Source organism: Falco rusticolus, chromosome 12 (assembly GCF_015220075.1).
Source record: "Falco rusticolus isolate bFalRus1 chromosome 12, bFalRus1.pri, whole genome shotgun sequence".
NCBI lineage: Eukaryota > Metazoa > Chordata > Aves > Falconiformes > Falconidae > Falco > Falco rusticolus.
In genome coordinates, this window is record NC_051198.1 from 7,490,278 (window position 1) to 7,506,988 (window position 16,711).

General features: G+C 38.3%; 1 protein-coding gene across 2 annotated transcripts in view; it reads right to left on the reverse strand.

Annotated features, from left to right (window-relative positions):
- Nucleotides 1–1,597: 1,597 nt before the first annotated feature.
- The window catches only part of TASP1 (taspase 1), an 87,945-nt gene continuing 72,831 nt past the window's right edge, over nt 1,598–16,711 (reverse strand). For both annotated transcript variants that reach the window (XM_037405617.1, XM_037405616.1), the window contains exons 13-14: nt 15,778–15,851; nt 1,598–3,087 (exon numbers count right to left, since the gene is read on the reverse strand). In XM_037405617.1, the coding sequence (XP_037261514.1) occupies nt 2,995–3,087; nt 15,778–15,851 (167 nt within the window). In that variant the 3' untranslated portion in view covers nt 1,598–2,994. The remainder of the gene's footprint in view (nt 3,088–15,777; nt 15,852–16,711) is intronic.

A 16,711-nucleotide genomic window follows, 5' to 3' on the forward strand; every position in this document is an offset into this window, starting at 1 on the left:
TCCATGACTTGCTCAACTGCATCTCCCTAAACTCACTCATTGCAGGACCACACCGTTAAGGTACAGAAGTGAAGACAAGGGTACAGAAGCAAAGTAAGAAAAAATGGGCTACATGTTCAGTTTGCTTTAGCTTATTACAAGCTTTTAGCAGTGAAATTTATCATGGCAGAAGACCGACTACCCTGGCACCAACCCGTCTGCTACAAAATACTCTAGGACATGTAATTGTGTGTTTGAGTATAAAAACAACAGTATCCTAATTGTTTGTATTTATATGCATTTCATCTGGTTGCCCTTCCTTTATAATTTTAGCCAGCAACTGCTGTCAACTGTATAATTTCCTCTTGGACAGTATCTGCTTATGCCAGTGGCAATGGTTACTCATCACGTACAAGAGTTTACGGATCACGTCATTGTAAAGCGTGTCTGTCCTCACCATTTATTTTTCATAAGCCCCTTTTAAGTTCAAAATAGAACTGGTAGCAGAATTATACCCATAATTAAAGTAATGTAAGATCTTTCATTGGCTTAAGTGGGAGCTGGATGATAGGCAATTCTGTTCCTGTCAGACTTCACAATTACTGGTACAGAAATTCATATATGCTAACACAGTTTTCTTCTCATACCTTATGTCAAAAGTTGGCTCTGTACCTGGTTTGTGCTCTGCACCTTGCTTGTGATTCTCAAGACAAGAGATGATTTTTTTTTTTCCTTTTTCCTCTACCTAGACAGAAGGAGAAAATGTTGGACAATTAAAAGGCACACTGCTCAATTTTAAACCATGATTCCCAAGTAGCTTCCTGAAGAAGCCTGGCTTTTTTGACAAAAAAAAAAAAAAAATAGTAATATTTGATTGGAGTATGATATAGACAGAAAAGCAAAGTAAAAGCAAAACATGTTACCTGCTGTTTGAGTTATAGGGTTTTATATATGTATGTATACACACAAATGAAACTTTGAGATAGTGTGGGGAAAGAAAAATCATACACTGGAATCTGCAACTCCATAAAGAGATATTAAAGGGAAGAAACAAATTATCGATTTACATTTTACAAGCCATTCTGCCATGCTTATTCCATGAAAGAGTGAATTCATGCCAAAGTTTCTACGAGGTTGACTCTGAAAAGCAGTTTTAGAATGAAAGAATGAAAGCAGGCCAACACTTACTTTAGCTTTTCCAAAAACAATGCCATTTTCAAATGAGGGTATGTACAAACCCATACACATGAACTTCAATTCTTCACTCATTACATAGTGAAGCATCCACACAGTCATTTAATGCTGCCTGTTACAGCAATTGTAATGACTGTGACAACACAGCTTCTTTGTTGTAACATTTCTGAAAGTGCAGTTCTTCATTTCATCAGACCACCAGTATATCACCGAAAATCCAGTCTGATACCTCAGCACAAACTATTTCAAGATGGATGCATTCCACTTTTTTGGTTCTCCAACCTGGAAAGCCTGTTTCACATAATTTACAGAATTGTATAGAAATATCTTCAACTATAGGACTACACTGATGTCACAATTAAAAAAAAACAAACAAAGATGAGAGTATGTCAATGTATGTTGTAGCATAACAGTGAAAATGAACTCAGGCTATTAAAAAAAATTTATTAAGATTTTTTTTCCATGAAATATTGGTACTACAATCAATGTAACCATTTAGTCAGTCAAGTATGTCTGTTATAGGCAGGCACAACATTAAAAAACAGGCAAGTACAATGCCCGATTAAGTGAATACAAGTCTGAGTATCTATTCATCCACTATTTCTGAAAACAGAATTATCAAATATCCACCAGGGAAAAAGATGAACTATTTTAGTTTCTCTTTGGCATACTTATCAAGACAATGAATTAATTACAAAAGTCTTCTATTGCTGCCAGTGCTTTGAAGAAAAAAGTACTGAGTGGAAGATTGTACGTCAGAACTTACTTTTAGGACTCAGGCAATCTGGCTAACATATCAGAACTGGTGACAAACGAGGGTTCAGCTGCCAGTGCTTCACAAGGCAGACAAGGATTACACTGTTTTATAATGCAGGTTTTTTGAAGGTATAAAAAGAATTACAGTAAATTTATGCACAGTACATACATAATACACACAGTTATATAAATACCCATGCTGTGGCTGGACTTTAGGAAGTTGCTTTGTCAATAAGAAAGCTACTATCAGCTCTCCCAACATCTGTTTAATATACATTGCACTTCGCATCCAGTAATATGTTCATTTCTGTACCTCTCTTAAAAATAGATTTAAACAGAAGCGAAGAATAATATTGAATCTTTCAATAAACTTTGTTTTCTTATTTACATTGTAATATTCCATTATACATAAAGACTGCATTACGATACATTATCTTCATATAGCTTTTTGTAATACATACAGCTTGAAGCTATTAACATCTTAGTTTGGGAACAGAGATATGACCTATAAGACTATTTAAAAACAATTCTAGCCTTAACTTTGCTCTAGTCTGTTTCACTGAAACCATTCTTTGACAAAAGAAGTCCTCCTTATTGGGGAGGAAAAAAACAACCCATGTTTAAGCCACCTCTGGATTTCCTCAAACCACTGAGAAACTTAGAAACCATAACAATTTTTGCATAATTATAGAGCCACTTCAAAGGCCTGTTACTCTTAAATTTAGAACATGAATGAAAATTGTGATCCTATCTTTAAATTAATTTTTTAAAACTTTTAGTTATTTTTCAAACATAAAACAATGAAAACACAATCATTAATCATACATAATCTTTACACAGCTGGGAAGAGTTCCTATTTTATTAGGGAAAAAATGAACATGCACACACCCCCATTCACAGAGTGAGAACATAAACTACAGCAGCACTTGTCTCAAGTTATGGTGCACATGGTTGCAATACGGGGTATAAAACAAGAGCAGAATTTCCAACATCTGTTAAAACACAAAAAACTTATTGTACAAAAAGTCATTCACATTCTTTGCAATGAAGTGAGGAATCAGCTGTTCAGCTTTCTGGACTCTCCAGCCGGCAAACTCCTCCTTCTATTGCCACAGACTGTCCTGCCACAGCTCCAGGAGGAAGTCTTGAAATGTGAGTCTGTGGAAAAGTCAAGAGAGCATTATCGAGTGAAAAGAGAGGCAAAATTATGCAGGACACAAAGCAAACTTCTAAGTATTGAACAATTAAGCTGCTCCATCACTGAAGTCTGAGGGCAAACTGCAAAGCAACTTGAAAAGCTGCAAAAAAATGGGATTCCTTTTTCATTTTGTTTGCAATGTTTAATGCATGAAGAGAAGGACCATGACAGATGTGTAGAAAAGGTAAACTGGATGACCCAATGCACTGAAAGTAGAAGAAAGGAATATCCAGCATAAAAAGAAAAGTAACTGTGGCATTCCATGGTTTATATTTCTATTGTTTAGAGAGATGCAAAAAAGTTTAGTGCTGCATACAGAAATGTACCTTACAGAAATCTTCAGACACAACGAACTGTTGGACAAAGATAACGCTTCAGAGTGTAATGCAACTGCTATGTTCAGGATGCAAAGAAAAAATTTCTCTGCATAAAATATCTTTCATCCACTTAAAAAAACCCCAAAGACTTACTCTAAAGTATTTGTTGCCACCAAATATTTAGGTCAAATAATTGGACCTAAAGAGCAGTTGTGTTTCTGTCAACAAGCATCTTTTCCATGGAGAAGCTTTAAAAGCAGGCCTTTGAGATGGCTCTGCAATATTTCAGCCAGAAAGTAAAGCGCCAGAAAGTGGGCAAGTGTTTGTGTACACAAACCTCAGCTTAACTCTACTGTAACTCAGTGACACTAAAAATCTGGCAAAGATACTTTATATTCTGAGGTGCATTTTATTACTGATGGGTAAAAGCATTCTCTTACGAAAAGGTATTTTGACTTATTGTTACAAGTAGTTACTTTTTTTCCCCCCTTACACACTTTTTTTATACTGGCTATTTTTTCATCCACACTATTGAGTTTGAGCTACAGCAAGAGCCTTGTACAGATATATTGATTGCTTTCATATAGGGCCAAATGGCTAAAGCAAGTGTATAAACAGAACAGCAAAGGGAGTCAGAAGCATGTTTCAACAAACTTTACTGCTTCCTACTTTCAGAGCTGCTGGGTGGGCTCTGGTAAAAGGTAGAAAAGAGGCTTACAGGAACAAAAAAAAGCAATAGGGCTGCTAACAGCATTTCCAGAGGCTTGAGGCAGAAAGTGGCCATGGCAGGGACTCGGCAGCTTGAGCAACGCTCCAGGCATCCCTCCCACCGAAGCAGGAACACTGCCCTTCACCTCCCTCATGAGTTACAAGTTTCACCAAATGACTCATTAATGCTCAGACAAAGAACACTTCAACAATTATTACATTAAGAACTAGAAATTAATGCAACTACGATATAAAGCTCACAACATAGAAGTTGCTGGCATTTAGAAATTACGGCTTCCTGTGAGTGCAGTCAACTACATATTGAAGTTTTTCTATGTACCTTATCCCATTTAAAAGATTTAAGTGCTTCAAAATGTATAACTTGCAATGAGGCAATGGGTTATGACAAAAAGTATAGATTTAAACGTGCAGTAAGAATAACTTGCATCAATTGAGCAGAAAGTGATTTGAGACTAACTACAATTCATTGCATCAAAGTGACATTTTGCATCTCAGAGGCAGCTTTTTTTGATTTCTTTCTTGATAAGGATATCCCAGTGTCTACTCTTAGGTGGTCTTGTTTTCAGTTAAATTACAGAATGAGATTTAATTAAAAACATTTAAAGATTTTCATTTTACTGTTAAAACTTTGATCTCTGTCCTTTCTGCTTGATATATGAACATCTTCCTACTTTCAGAACAATTTTGGTTACAACTGTGATTTACCACTTCAAGAAGAAAAGATTCTTTTCAAATCTGTTACAGTTTCCCGCAAAATATAACTGACAATTCTTTGGAGATGTTATTTCCTAGGTTCAAAGCAAAAAAAAAAAAAAAAAAAAAAAAGAAGTTGAAGAAGGTGTATTTTTTTATTTTATGACCAACAGACCCAAGACATTTTTCCCAGCCTGTGAAAATTTCTGAATGAAAAGTGGTACAGGATGACAGTGTAAAAGTAGTATTGTTTGACGGGCACATTAGCAAATTTCCTTAGTGGAAGAACACCACCGGATTGCTTAGTGAGATACTGCAATCAAAACAAACCAGTGGTGCACTCTAAGGCAGGCATTAATTATAAGTGAGATTGCTTATACAGTGATCTGAGTTATTAGCAGATCATTGTAGCAATACAGTAAAAAGCACAGAAGTCCAAAGATTAGGCCAAGAGGCCTAAGAGAGAAAGCTTGTTACTGAAACAGAAGAAGTATCAGCACTATCATCATTATCACGAATCTTTTAATAAATTTTTTTTCATTATAGCTACCAAGAGGCCTGATTTATGTAAATTAGTTTTCTGACCCAAGTTATGAATTGGCCCTTTGCATATGCTTGTCTTAAATACCTAAAAGACCCTTATGTAATTGCAGCAGTAAAATGTGAGGCTTCACTGAATCCATATGAAATTTATAGATCCTGGGTTTTTTTAAGTTAGTCAAGCATAATATCCTAATAAGTTTTTGAGCAAGGGAAGTAAAACATGCAAGAGAGGATAAGCAGATAGTCAATATATATCGATATATTATCAAGTAGCTATGCTTAAATTGCTGTCCAAAACACACTGCCTATACAAAACCCTACTTCCTATAAAAGGAAAAACACATTTCCCATACAAAAGACCCCAAACCACTATTCACCAACATCTGTACATTTCCATTTACAGAAACACCCAAACCACACATAATGAAATCTTTCTAAAAGTCTTTACTTGCATCCTGTTTATTTGCATAATTTATAAGACGGAGCAAATTCATATGCTGTTTACACCAACTACTTCTTATTACTTTCACCAATGGCTGCCTTATGTAGAACAAAAGCAAGACAGATCTCAGGATGATAAGTGTTTAAAATATGTACCTAATAATAAGTAATATGAAAGGATACCATTGCCATGTCAAGACAACTTCAGACAAACTCCCAAATGAATTCTTACAATTATATCTCCCTTGTTCTTAGCTATATGAACAAACTCCAGTAAATAGAAAGATCAAAGAACATTTAGTATTTTTAAATGCAACCACAGAACTTATTTGTACAGTTTGTTACATTTTTATATCCCAACATCATATTTTACATTAAGTCCAGATTGTACAGAGGATTATGTTTAGATTTTAAAAACATAAAAATAAAAGGCAAACAAAAAAAAGCATCACTGGAAAGCTTTTAATTGAATTAGTTACAAGTTGAATGAACCCACACCTGGGGGAAATCATGCCTGGGAGCACAAAAACAGGAAAAAAAAACTGTCTTCCTGAATTAATCCTCCACTCAGCTTTATGGAAGCCTCTCTTTGAGGAAACCATATGCCAAGGAAAGGTAGATTAAGACCGACAGGGTTATCTATATCTTCAGCTCTACAAACAGAAATTTTACTGTCCCTGAGAATACTCTGATTCAATTTGCTTCCCCAGAGAAAAGTGAGGTTGGTGAGGACCTGGTAGGAGAAGAGGTCCCGACAGTTAGGAAATCAGTTAGTCACAACAGATCTTTGCCTGCAGCTTAAAGGAGGAACCTTATGTCCACAGCTTAAAAGGAAAAGAAGTAAATGCTAGACTGAATACTTGATTTTGCTTCTCACCCCTCCATAAAGCACAATCTAACCAACCTTCAGACAATGATTCTTGCTCCATGTACTTGCCATCCAAACAGACAATGCTTCCCTCTTTCCATCCTAATCAAACCAAAACCATGGAGCAACCAAGTCCCTCAACCCCAGCGCTGTAGACAGGTCACGGAACATTACTATCTCTCAGTGCCTTTTGATACACACTGGAAAGTTTCCCACTACCCTTCAAGTCCAACATTAATAGGTCTTTCTGCCCTGGAATAAGTGTTAACTGCTACATCAACAACATACGGTTTAATCTTTTCATCATGAAAATTTGATCTACTTTTCAAGTTACATATTTTTAGTATACTTTTAAAAAATACAAAATACAAATAACACAAGTTGTGCCAAGACTTACTTCATGTCTCATAGACAATATTCTGAAACAACCCTGAGACCAACTAATATAAAAATATTTTTTCTTTAAAGACCAAAAGTCTTCCCTTTACTCACATAAAAGTATTAGCTTGTCACAACAGCTTCATTTTCTTTTCATTAAAAGCATAAATACAATGTAAAATAAAGTTTAAGCCAAAAGACAGCCAGTGCTGCATGAGAAAACTGAAGTCAATCAACTGCTGCCAAGAGGACACAGTACAACTACCAGATGGCAGCACATTCAGTTCTTAAGCAAATCTGGGGAGTACTTCATGTGTTTAGCTTTCTTACTACATGCTCAGGATGTACTTTGGACAGAATAATTTATAAAAGAAACTTTTTCCATTCATTACACTATTGAGATGAAATAAAATGAAAGACCATCACATCATCAATGAAAATGCTTTCTACAATTTACTCCTTAAAGAAAAGTACCACCAAACTGATACAGTCTTTAGAAATTCAGAGCCTTCTAGCTGGATACATGCTTCCACCATGAGAAGCATCTGTCCATGCATTCCCAATTTATTTTGTAGACAGTAATAGCCCATTTTGGCAGCAACAGCCATCTTCTGCCGCTCTGTCTCCTGGAAGGCTCTCCTCCAACATGGTTTAAATGTAAACCTGCCGTATGACAGGAGAAGGTGCCCCACAAAATACTGGCAAGTGCTGCTATCAGAATATCCCACGTGTAACTTATTTGATGAAGTCTTTAAAAAAAAAAGGGGGGGGGGGGGGGGGGGGCTCCAGAATGATAGTCTTTGTTAGCAAAAGACAGAAAGCCAGACATACTGATGATGGGCCTCTGGATCTCAGATACTGAAAATACTGATTCTATGTATAGGTTGCTTAGGAATCCAATGGTTTTCCAAGCTCAAACTTACTCTGTGGGTTAAGTATATTACTATACACTATTATTGTACCTAAAAACATTCACACAAAGCATTAGAGGAAAAAATATCAAGTCAAGACAGTTGAAAACTAAAGGATTTTAATTTCTCTAAATGATTCATTCATGCATTTAGACAGTCTAAAGCCACATATGAACGATCAGTTATTCAGTTCAGTGTCCTAGGTTTTCATAGAGGTATTCTAAAATATTGCCATATATCTTAAAATGTGATTGTTAACATTCTGAATAGCAGGTGCTAAGTCAGGTTATTGCATTTATATTTGCATATCTGGATATAGAATCCCATCTTCTCTGCTCTGTTCTAAACTATGTCGGCCAACTATGAAGAGTTTTCCAGAACTAATGGCTTTACGTAAGGTACTCAACCCAAAAAACTCAACTTACCTTCCCATCTCAGAGGCCCTACTTCCCATGAAGTCTATGAGCCAAATATTTTAACTAGTATCTTAGCACTGAAGGTTATTTCCAACAAATATAAATACCTTATTTTTATGAGAGAACTGGATGCTCTACTGTATGCACAGCGTTCTTTTCAAGTAAAAATTTCTGAACGATTCCCCAGTCTCCAGACGAGAATGCAGATTAAAGAAAAAAAACCCAAAAAACCAAAAAGTGTGACATACACTTTTCCTGTCTCATGAAGTTAAAAGACTGTCTCTGTAGTATGAAATAAATGACTGAATTATCTGACTTAGTATTCCTGTTAACTAAACAAACTCTGCAATTTTTTCCACTAATTTTCAAATTAGAGTTAGGATTCTTCCAAGATGTGTTTTTTCACCCAATGAGCAGTGGATACCTGCCCTTCCCCTGACAAAAGGCTTTCACAGACCTTTTACTCACAAAGCAAAATACAGAAGCCCACCACCAGAAAACCAACAACAATCACTACAACCAGCATTTATCGTATGTATCACTTCAAACAGAGCAAAGTGATTTTGCTACATTTTACAATGTTAGCAAAGGCAAATAAATCTGATTACAACACTTAACATCTCAACAGGAAAAATGAACTGGAAATGGTCTCCCTGTCCACTATGTTTCTTCATACTGGAAAATGAAATTAGCTGTCAAAGATAAAGTTTCTGTTTGCATATTGCAACCACAACATTTGGTGTAGACAGCAGTTGTTGCTGACAAATGTTTTCAAACACAGCAATATGGAACACTCCGCTACTGTTACCCCACATCTCGCAAAGCAACTTGAATTTGCTTCATTAGAAAATGGAAAGAATGGCATATGCAACTTTGCAATATTAAAGCCTGCCATAACATAAAGCTTAGTTATTCATGTTATATGAACTGGGTATCTGTCAAAGACAGATTTAAACTGGCAACTGAATTGGAGTACATTCAATACTACAATTAGATTTTTAGAAATCTGTTGTCTAAGTCAATTAAGCTGTTACAAAAAGCAAAACCTATGAAGCTGAACTACAAGGATATCTCAAAAGTATTGCAACATTTACAAAATTTGCAGAAGTTAGCAACACTTATACACAGATCATACAGCACACAGATCATACAGCAAGTTTACACATACGAAGAAACATAGCGAGCCGACAGATTATTTCAAATACCTACACGTAACACAGGACCAAAACTGCACATTGTTGGTATTAAGACTAGATTTTTCACTGGAAAGAAAACACTCTGACTTCAAGCACTACTGAAAACACAGTGAGGAAGTACCTAGTTTCAAGCAATAACGTTACCCACCACAAACTACTCTCAGTTACTAAGATAATATAAGATACTTGGGAGATCCAAGAAAAAAAAATTCTGTGGTGCATCCTGCTCCTTACTTACACCTTCTGCACACACAACACTGTAGGCCTTAAGTGAGCAAATACTCTGCAGACCCTGCCTGAGATAAAAGGGCTCCTGCTTGATTATGCACAGATACATAACATTAAATCAAAGAAAGCTGCCTACCCATAACAGAACCTTCAAGAGATGCAGTCAGTATGTGAATTCACATTGCAGGCACAGGCTGCCTGTCATTTGAGACTAAATAACTCCTTTTCCTCTGCAGCATCCTCCACCAGGCAAGCAGACAAGGAACAAGAAGATACGAAGACTATGTAACTAAGAGAGGACTCAATTAACTTGCAGCCTACGCAACTAACTTACCTTCCTTCCCGTTCTGCTTTTTTTTACATCTAAAGTCATATTATGGGTGAGTTCAAGGAGTTCTTTCTCCCCCTCCCAAATTACATGGCAGAAGGTCTCAAAGCCCTTCCTGCAAAGTGACACTTAAAACTGCTCTGCCAAATGCTACACCAACCATTAAGACCTCAAATACTGGACATCAGCAATTGCAATAGGGACAGAGCTCCAAGGAGCAACCCTATAGCCATCAGAATAGACCTATTTTCCCAGCAGTAACAATAAAATTGTTTAAGCTCTCAGAAGGTAACCAAATCAGTTCAGGAAAATAGGAACTGATTAATTGGAAGCTGCCAGAGTATCTTTAAAGAGGTCAGAGCTCTGGTAACAAGATGTTGTGGTTTAACCCTGGCTGGTAATTAAGTACCACGCAGCTGCTTGCTTACTCCACCGTCACCCAGAGGGATGGGGAGGAGAGTTGGAAAGGAATGTAAAACTCAAGGGCTGAGATAAAAACAATTTAATAATTGAAACAGAATAAAAATGAAAGAACAATAATAACAATGATGATGATAACAGTTATAATGAAAAGGTGAAGGGAAAGAGTAAAATCCAGAGGGAAAGGAAGAAAGACACATGTGGTGCACAATGCAACTGCTCACCACCCACCGGCCAATCCCAGCCAGTCCCAAGCAACGATCCACCCGCCACAGCCAACCCCCAGGTATATACACCAGGCCTGACGTCCCATGGTATGGAATACTGCTGTGGCTAGTTCAGGTCACCTGCCCTGGCTGTGCCCCCTCCCAATTCCTTGTGCCCCTCCAGCCTTTTCACTCACAAGAACTGAGAAACTGAAAAGTCTCACATCAAAGCCAAAACACAGCACCGTAGTAGCCTCTATGAGATAATTAACACTATGCCAGCTGAAACCAGGACACAGGACAACCTTCTTAGCTGATGCTATGATCAACTGTTGGATCTATTATGGATCCATAAAAAACCCCAAACATCTGGAAGGTTATCCTGAAGACTCAGAAAGAGAAGACAGTTTGGGCAGGAAATCTAAAAGAACTAATTGTTTACCAAAGATCTTGAATTCGTATCAAGTAATTCATGAGTCAACATCACAATAACCAAAAAGAAAAAAACCACATCTCCTAGTTCATGAAGTTATTTAATCTCCCTGTCCTTCAGTTTAGAAGTCTTAACCTTTTCTGCTGCAGCAGTTATGGCTACACAAGGAGCTGGGTAAAGTGCAGAGGCAGTCCACAGATAAGTATTTTTTATCTGTTCTCACGGCTGCAGCTAGAAACTTCCACAGCAACCTAGAATATTCCAACAGCCTCACTAATGGCTAGAAACAGCTGAATGTCAGCTTATGTGGCAATTCTACCATCAAATAGATAGGCAATGCAGGAATTTGCTTCAGGAGATCTCAGGAAGTCCATTCATCCTTCCCAAAGCACAGCCCTAACGTTGAAACAATCTGTCATGCTATTGCTTCAGTAAGGGGGAAGCCTGGGACTGGCAACTTCTAAAACAGAGTATAACTGTTCATTAAGCTCATCATAGCTGAGGCTCCCAGGCACAGCCTGGGAAAGTTGTAGCAATAGGTGGTGTAGGTTAGTTCCAAGAAGCATGTAAAAGAGTCAAAGATGTTCCGATGAAAAGTTCATTTCTCTTCGCAGCCAATCTATGTAGAACACCGGCCCCGAGTGATTATGAAACTGCTCGTGTCAAGAGGGACGGCAAGAAACAAAGAAGAGTACAGCTGAACCGGCAAGGACATGCCCTGATGAGCTGCTTGCAGCAGTGAGGTAAGGGTTCCAGGTAAGAACCAGAGGGAAGTCAGTGAGATATCTACTGTTCAGGTAGCGAAGATGACATTGCCAGTGCTATCAGTGGTGGAGGAGCTGGAATACTTCCAGCTTTAGGACAGAGCTAAAGGCAAGTAATCGGACAATCAACCAAAGACGACTGTCAGCAATAAGGTGTGAACTTAGGCCATCTGGCAAGGCTTCACAGTATTTTTAAAGCAACGCTCAACCAAACATTTTAAATGAATGTTCAACAGGAAACCGTGACTTATCCAGGCAACTGGTTTTTCAAAAAAAGACTGGACACCTTTCCAGAAAGTATGCTTTAAATCAAACAGTCATTAGTCACAGTGCAAAACTGTTCCACAGCTCTTGCAGGCTCAGCCATTTTATGCTGGTGAGTTAGCATTTAGGCAGTCCACTCTGGAGGCGAGTAGCCAGCTGCAGAACTCAGTCTTCTCTAAATCGGGAGGAAATAAACCCCTGCTGCAAGGATACTTGCAGATCAGTACTTGGAGAGCTCACTGTGCTAAATAGGCAGAAGCTCTGGCAGGTCAGGATGTACAAAACACTTCAAGCCTCCGATGCCACTGTCCTGTCCCACTGCTCTTTTAAGGAGCTGCCGATCATTAGTTGGTTGAGTATGTTTCCACCTCTCAGGCATACCAGTGTCTGCAGGTAAGCTGGTATCTAGCTTATAAGTCTCTAAGTGTTTGCCTTGTAAGAAAGGTCTTCTACACCTCCACAATCTTCATCTGGGATTCAGAACCATCATTTGCCAGGTCCTATTATGAAATGTATTAACCTCCAATGCACAAAGAATCATACTAAGAGTATAAAGCAGGATCCTTTTTTTTCCTTATTATGTACCTCTTTATATATTTATGATTCTAGTATTAGTCTAATTCATAACAGTACACTTCAAAACCTTCTCACTTTATAAAAGACTTGCTATAAAAACATGTTTTCATGTTCATTAAATTGAACCAGTCCAAAATCAGCCACTGTGACAACCCCTCAGTTTAAGAATAAAACTTGAGTCCTAGACTGATGAAAGGAATAAAAACTGAAGCTCTTTACCACCCTAGAAAAACAGGAAAGCAAGATGTTTCCTTACAAGCCACTGCCTGATCATTTTGCTATGGTACTCATAAACAAGTGATATTTTATACTTTTATGAATTCTTATACCATTATTCTTTCATGGCAAGCACTCAAAATTAACTGTACCAAAGCAGTTACTCTATTGAAGGGATTTTTTATTTTTTTTTACTTGCAATACATTGTGTTCTATTTCAAGCCCAGTTTTCCATCTATAACTTAGTCCTAGTTGTAGCAGAACAAAATTCCAGCTTTTATGACCGAAGACTTTTTTTGATCAATAGAAGGCAGCAGCAAAAGCATTTGTGGTTTTTCTCTGGAAAGCATTTGTGGCCACAGACTCAAAGGAAGAAGAAAGGGAGGGGGATTAACTCTTCAATGAAGGTCAAAAACATAATTTAGAAGTGAACCAAGAAGAGCAGCTGTGTCTGTCAGCGCAATCAAGATTACCAGCTGGAGAATTTACCAGCAGTATGAAAACAATGCACACCAGATGTCAAATGTTGCAACTGCAAGTAGGAAAACATCTCTGGGCATGACACTGTCATGCTAGTACTCATTAGCAGACAGATTTCATATTTAGCATTTATTTATTAATTAGACAGACACTACCAGGAAGAAACAATAATATTTTGAGCGTTGCAGTGTAAGCCAGAGGCAGGTGTGCACACAGGAATAATTTAACATTGTTCATTCTAATAATTCTCCTTTCACCATGAATACAAGATAATGATTTTTAAACTAACTAGTGAATACTAGAACATCTGCAGCTGAGCTTGCTTTAGTTTCACTCAGTTCGGTCTGAGCTTTTAACCCAAGTTTGGATTCTCTTCTAATAAATCAGAAATAAATATAAGAAAACAAGTAAAACCACACTGTATTCAATGGATAATTAACTGGAAAGAACTCTACACAAGTCATGAAAGCAAGTACTTCACTAACACCTCTACCAGAGGTTCCTTCACCAGCTGCTTTTTATCTTCCTCCTCCTTCTGGGGCATTCTTGTCTTTTTTTTCTATACATTTTACTCTTTATGGATGAACTCATCCATTCCCAGTGCTTCAACCAGCATGTTTCACTATTCTTGTTTAAAATATCTGATGTTAATTTCCTTCTTTTGTACATCCTTTTATTATCTTGCTCACATCCTCCTTTGTATTTATCTCTCAAATGAAATACAGGAGGGGGAGAGGGGGAGAGGGGGAGAGGGGGAGAGGGGGAGAGGGGGAGAGGGGGAGAGGGGGAGAGGGGGAGAGGGGGAGAGGGGGAGAGGGGGAGAGGGAGGGGAGAGGGGGAGAGGGGGAGAGGGGGAGAGGGGAGAGGGGGAGAGGGGGAGAGGGGGAGAGGGGGAGAGGGGGAGAGGGGGAGAGGGGGAGAGGGGGAGAGGGGGAGAGGGGAGAGGGGGAGAGGGGGAGAGGGGGAGAGGGGAGAGGGGGAGAGGGGGAGAGGGGGAGAGGGGGAGAGGGGGAGAGGGGGAGAGGGGGAGAGGGGGAGAGGGGGAGAGGGGGAGAGGGGGAGAGGGGGAGAGGGGGAGAGGGGGAGGAACATTTTGCTTTTGTTGTCCTTTCCCCCCCCCCCCCCCCCCCATTACCAATGACTGAACCTTCTTCTTCAGCAGATACACAAGCAGCCATTTCTGAGGAGTGCCAACAAATCCAGGCCCTCAAGTTCTTTCCTTTTCCAGGCTTTAATATTCATCCTTCCATCAAAATGCTGGGTGTCTTTCTTGTTCTTATCTGCTGGTACAAACCTGTTGGCTGCCATCTTCTCCTCTAATACATGCAAGTACTCCAGTAAACACCCACACCTCCCCCATTATTTTAACCATATCAGGAAGCCGCCGCCTTATTCTCTTTCCTCCACTTTTGTCACTTCCTTTAACTAGTTCCAATTGTTTACTCTCAGTCTTGAGTATTTATGGCTGTACACATACAAATGTCTACAGAAATTATGATTCTGTGTGGAGATTCTCCCATGTTCATCCTCCCTGTCCAAACACCTCTCTTAAATGCTCTAGATCCTACATCACAATAACTGTCTTTTTCTCCCTTCAACGCTATATTCCTAAAAATCCTCTTGGTTAATCCCTACTCTGTGATCCCAATGTTAAGGACTTTCCCAGTTTCCATTGCTAAATTCAATTTTAACATATTATTTCTCTCCTTAAAAAAAAAAAAAAAAAAAAAAAGAATTATGATTAGGCCCCAAGAAACTGAAAACATGGATGTTAATATCCAAACCATTTATTACAGAGACTATTCTCAGAACTAGCTCAAAAGGGTTTTTTATGTCCTCTCTCTTCTTCCTTGACGGTACAATTGCTTTACCTTAAGGAAGGCATGCTCACAGAAAAATACTGTGCCAGCCTAAATAGCCAGTATAACTGAATCAAACTGGATAAAGTTATTGAAATACTATTACTGTCAGCAGAGGGAATGGACATGTGCAGTTGGCACCTTCTCCTGACGTAATACATATATTAGTGTAGGTTTATTAACTGTTGCATATAGGTATGTTAACTGCTGCAATTTAAAATAAATTAATAAATCAATAGATCCATTTAACTACTCATGCACCCATTACTTTTTCTGCTCTCTTAAAGACAAATTTTTTAATATATATTTCATTATAGTTATTTTGTATTCTCCTTAGATTTTGCACTCATTCTACTGTATTACAACCTACTGCTCGTGGCTTACCTTCGCTTTGCCGTCCTGTGCAGACATATATCCTACACACATGCTCTCTGTTGTATGGCTCCACAGAAATTCCACTATAAAGGAAAATGCAAGAAGTCACAAAAAAATGCATTGGTTTAAAATGTAAGATGTAATTTAACACTGGAATCTTGAGAAACAAATATAGCTTAAGATATAGTTTGGGAAAGGACAAAACCAAACTTAAAGAACAAAAACTACTTACCAGAATAATTTAATCTCAGAAGAAACAGCTGTCAAGCAAACAAGATATTCCTGCACTATTTGTAATCACACACAGCAGAACTAATACCCAGAATGAGAATGTTACTTTAATGATATGGAGCATCCAAGATGCGAAATACATCAACTGCAACTACAGCTGAAAGACAGGATCAACTTATAAAGCCGAGGCCTGTTCCACCCATGAAGCAGAAGCAGATATAATTTGCATTGCTTGCCTTGAACCCAGACATAACCACACTACAACAGCATAAACCCAGATGGCATGAAAGGATTCTGTAGAATTGTAACACTGTCAACAGAATAACCATTAACAAGCGTTTTTTCACAAAACTGAGCATAAATACATACATAACATGTAACTACCAATGGAGGTTTGTGGTTTAGTTGCACAGGTAGGATACAGGAAAACATGCAGAAGTAGAAAAGTCTGCAAGAGGAGAATTGAAGATACAGAGCAGGGAGGAAGGACATCTGGTGAAAGCAAAACAATCCTGCAGAAAAAGCAGGAGAGGTGTCTGATGGAATCAGAACAACGCTGCACAACAGAAAAATGCCTGGCAAACTTACAGCAAGACCTGGTCCCAAAAGTATGCTGAATTACATCGAGAGCATATGCAATCAGCCCCTTTCATTTGGGAAAGGGTAAGGAGCACCAAAGGTAAGAGAAGAAAGGAAGACTGAGAAGAAATGA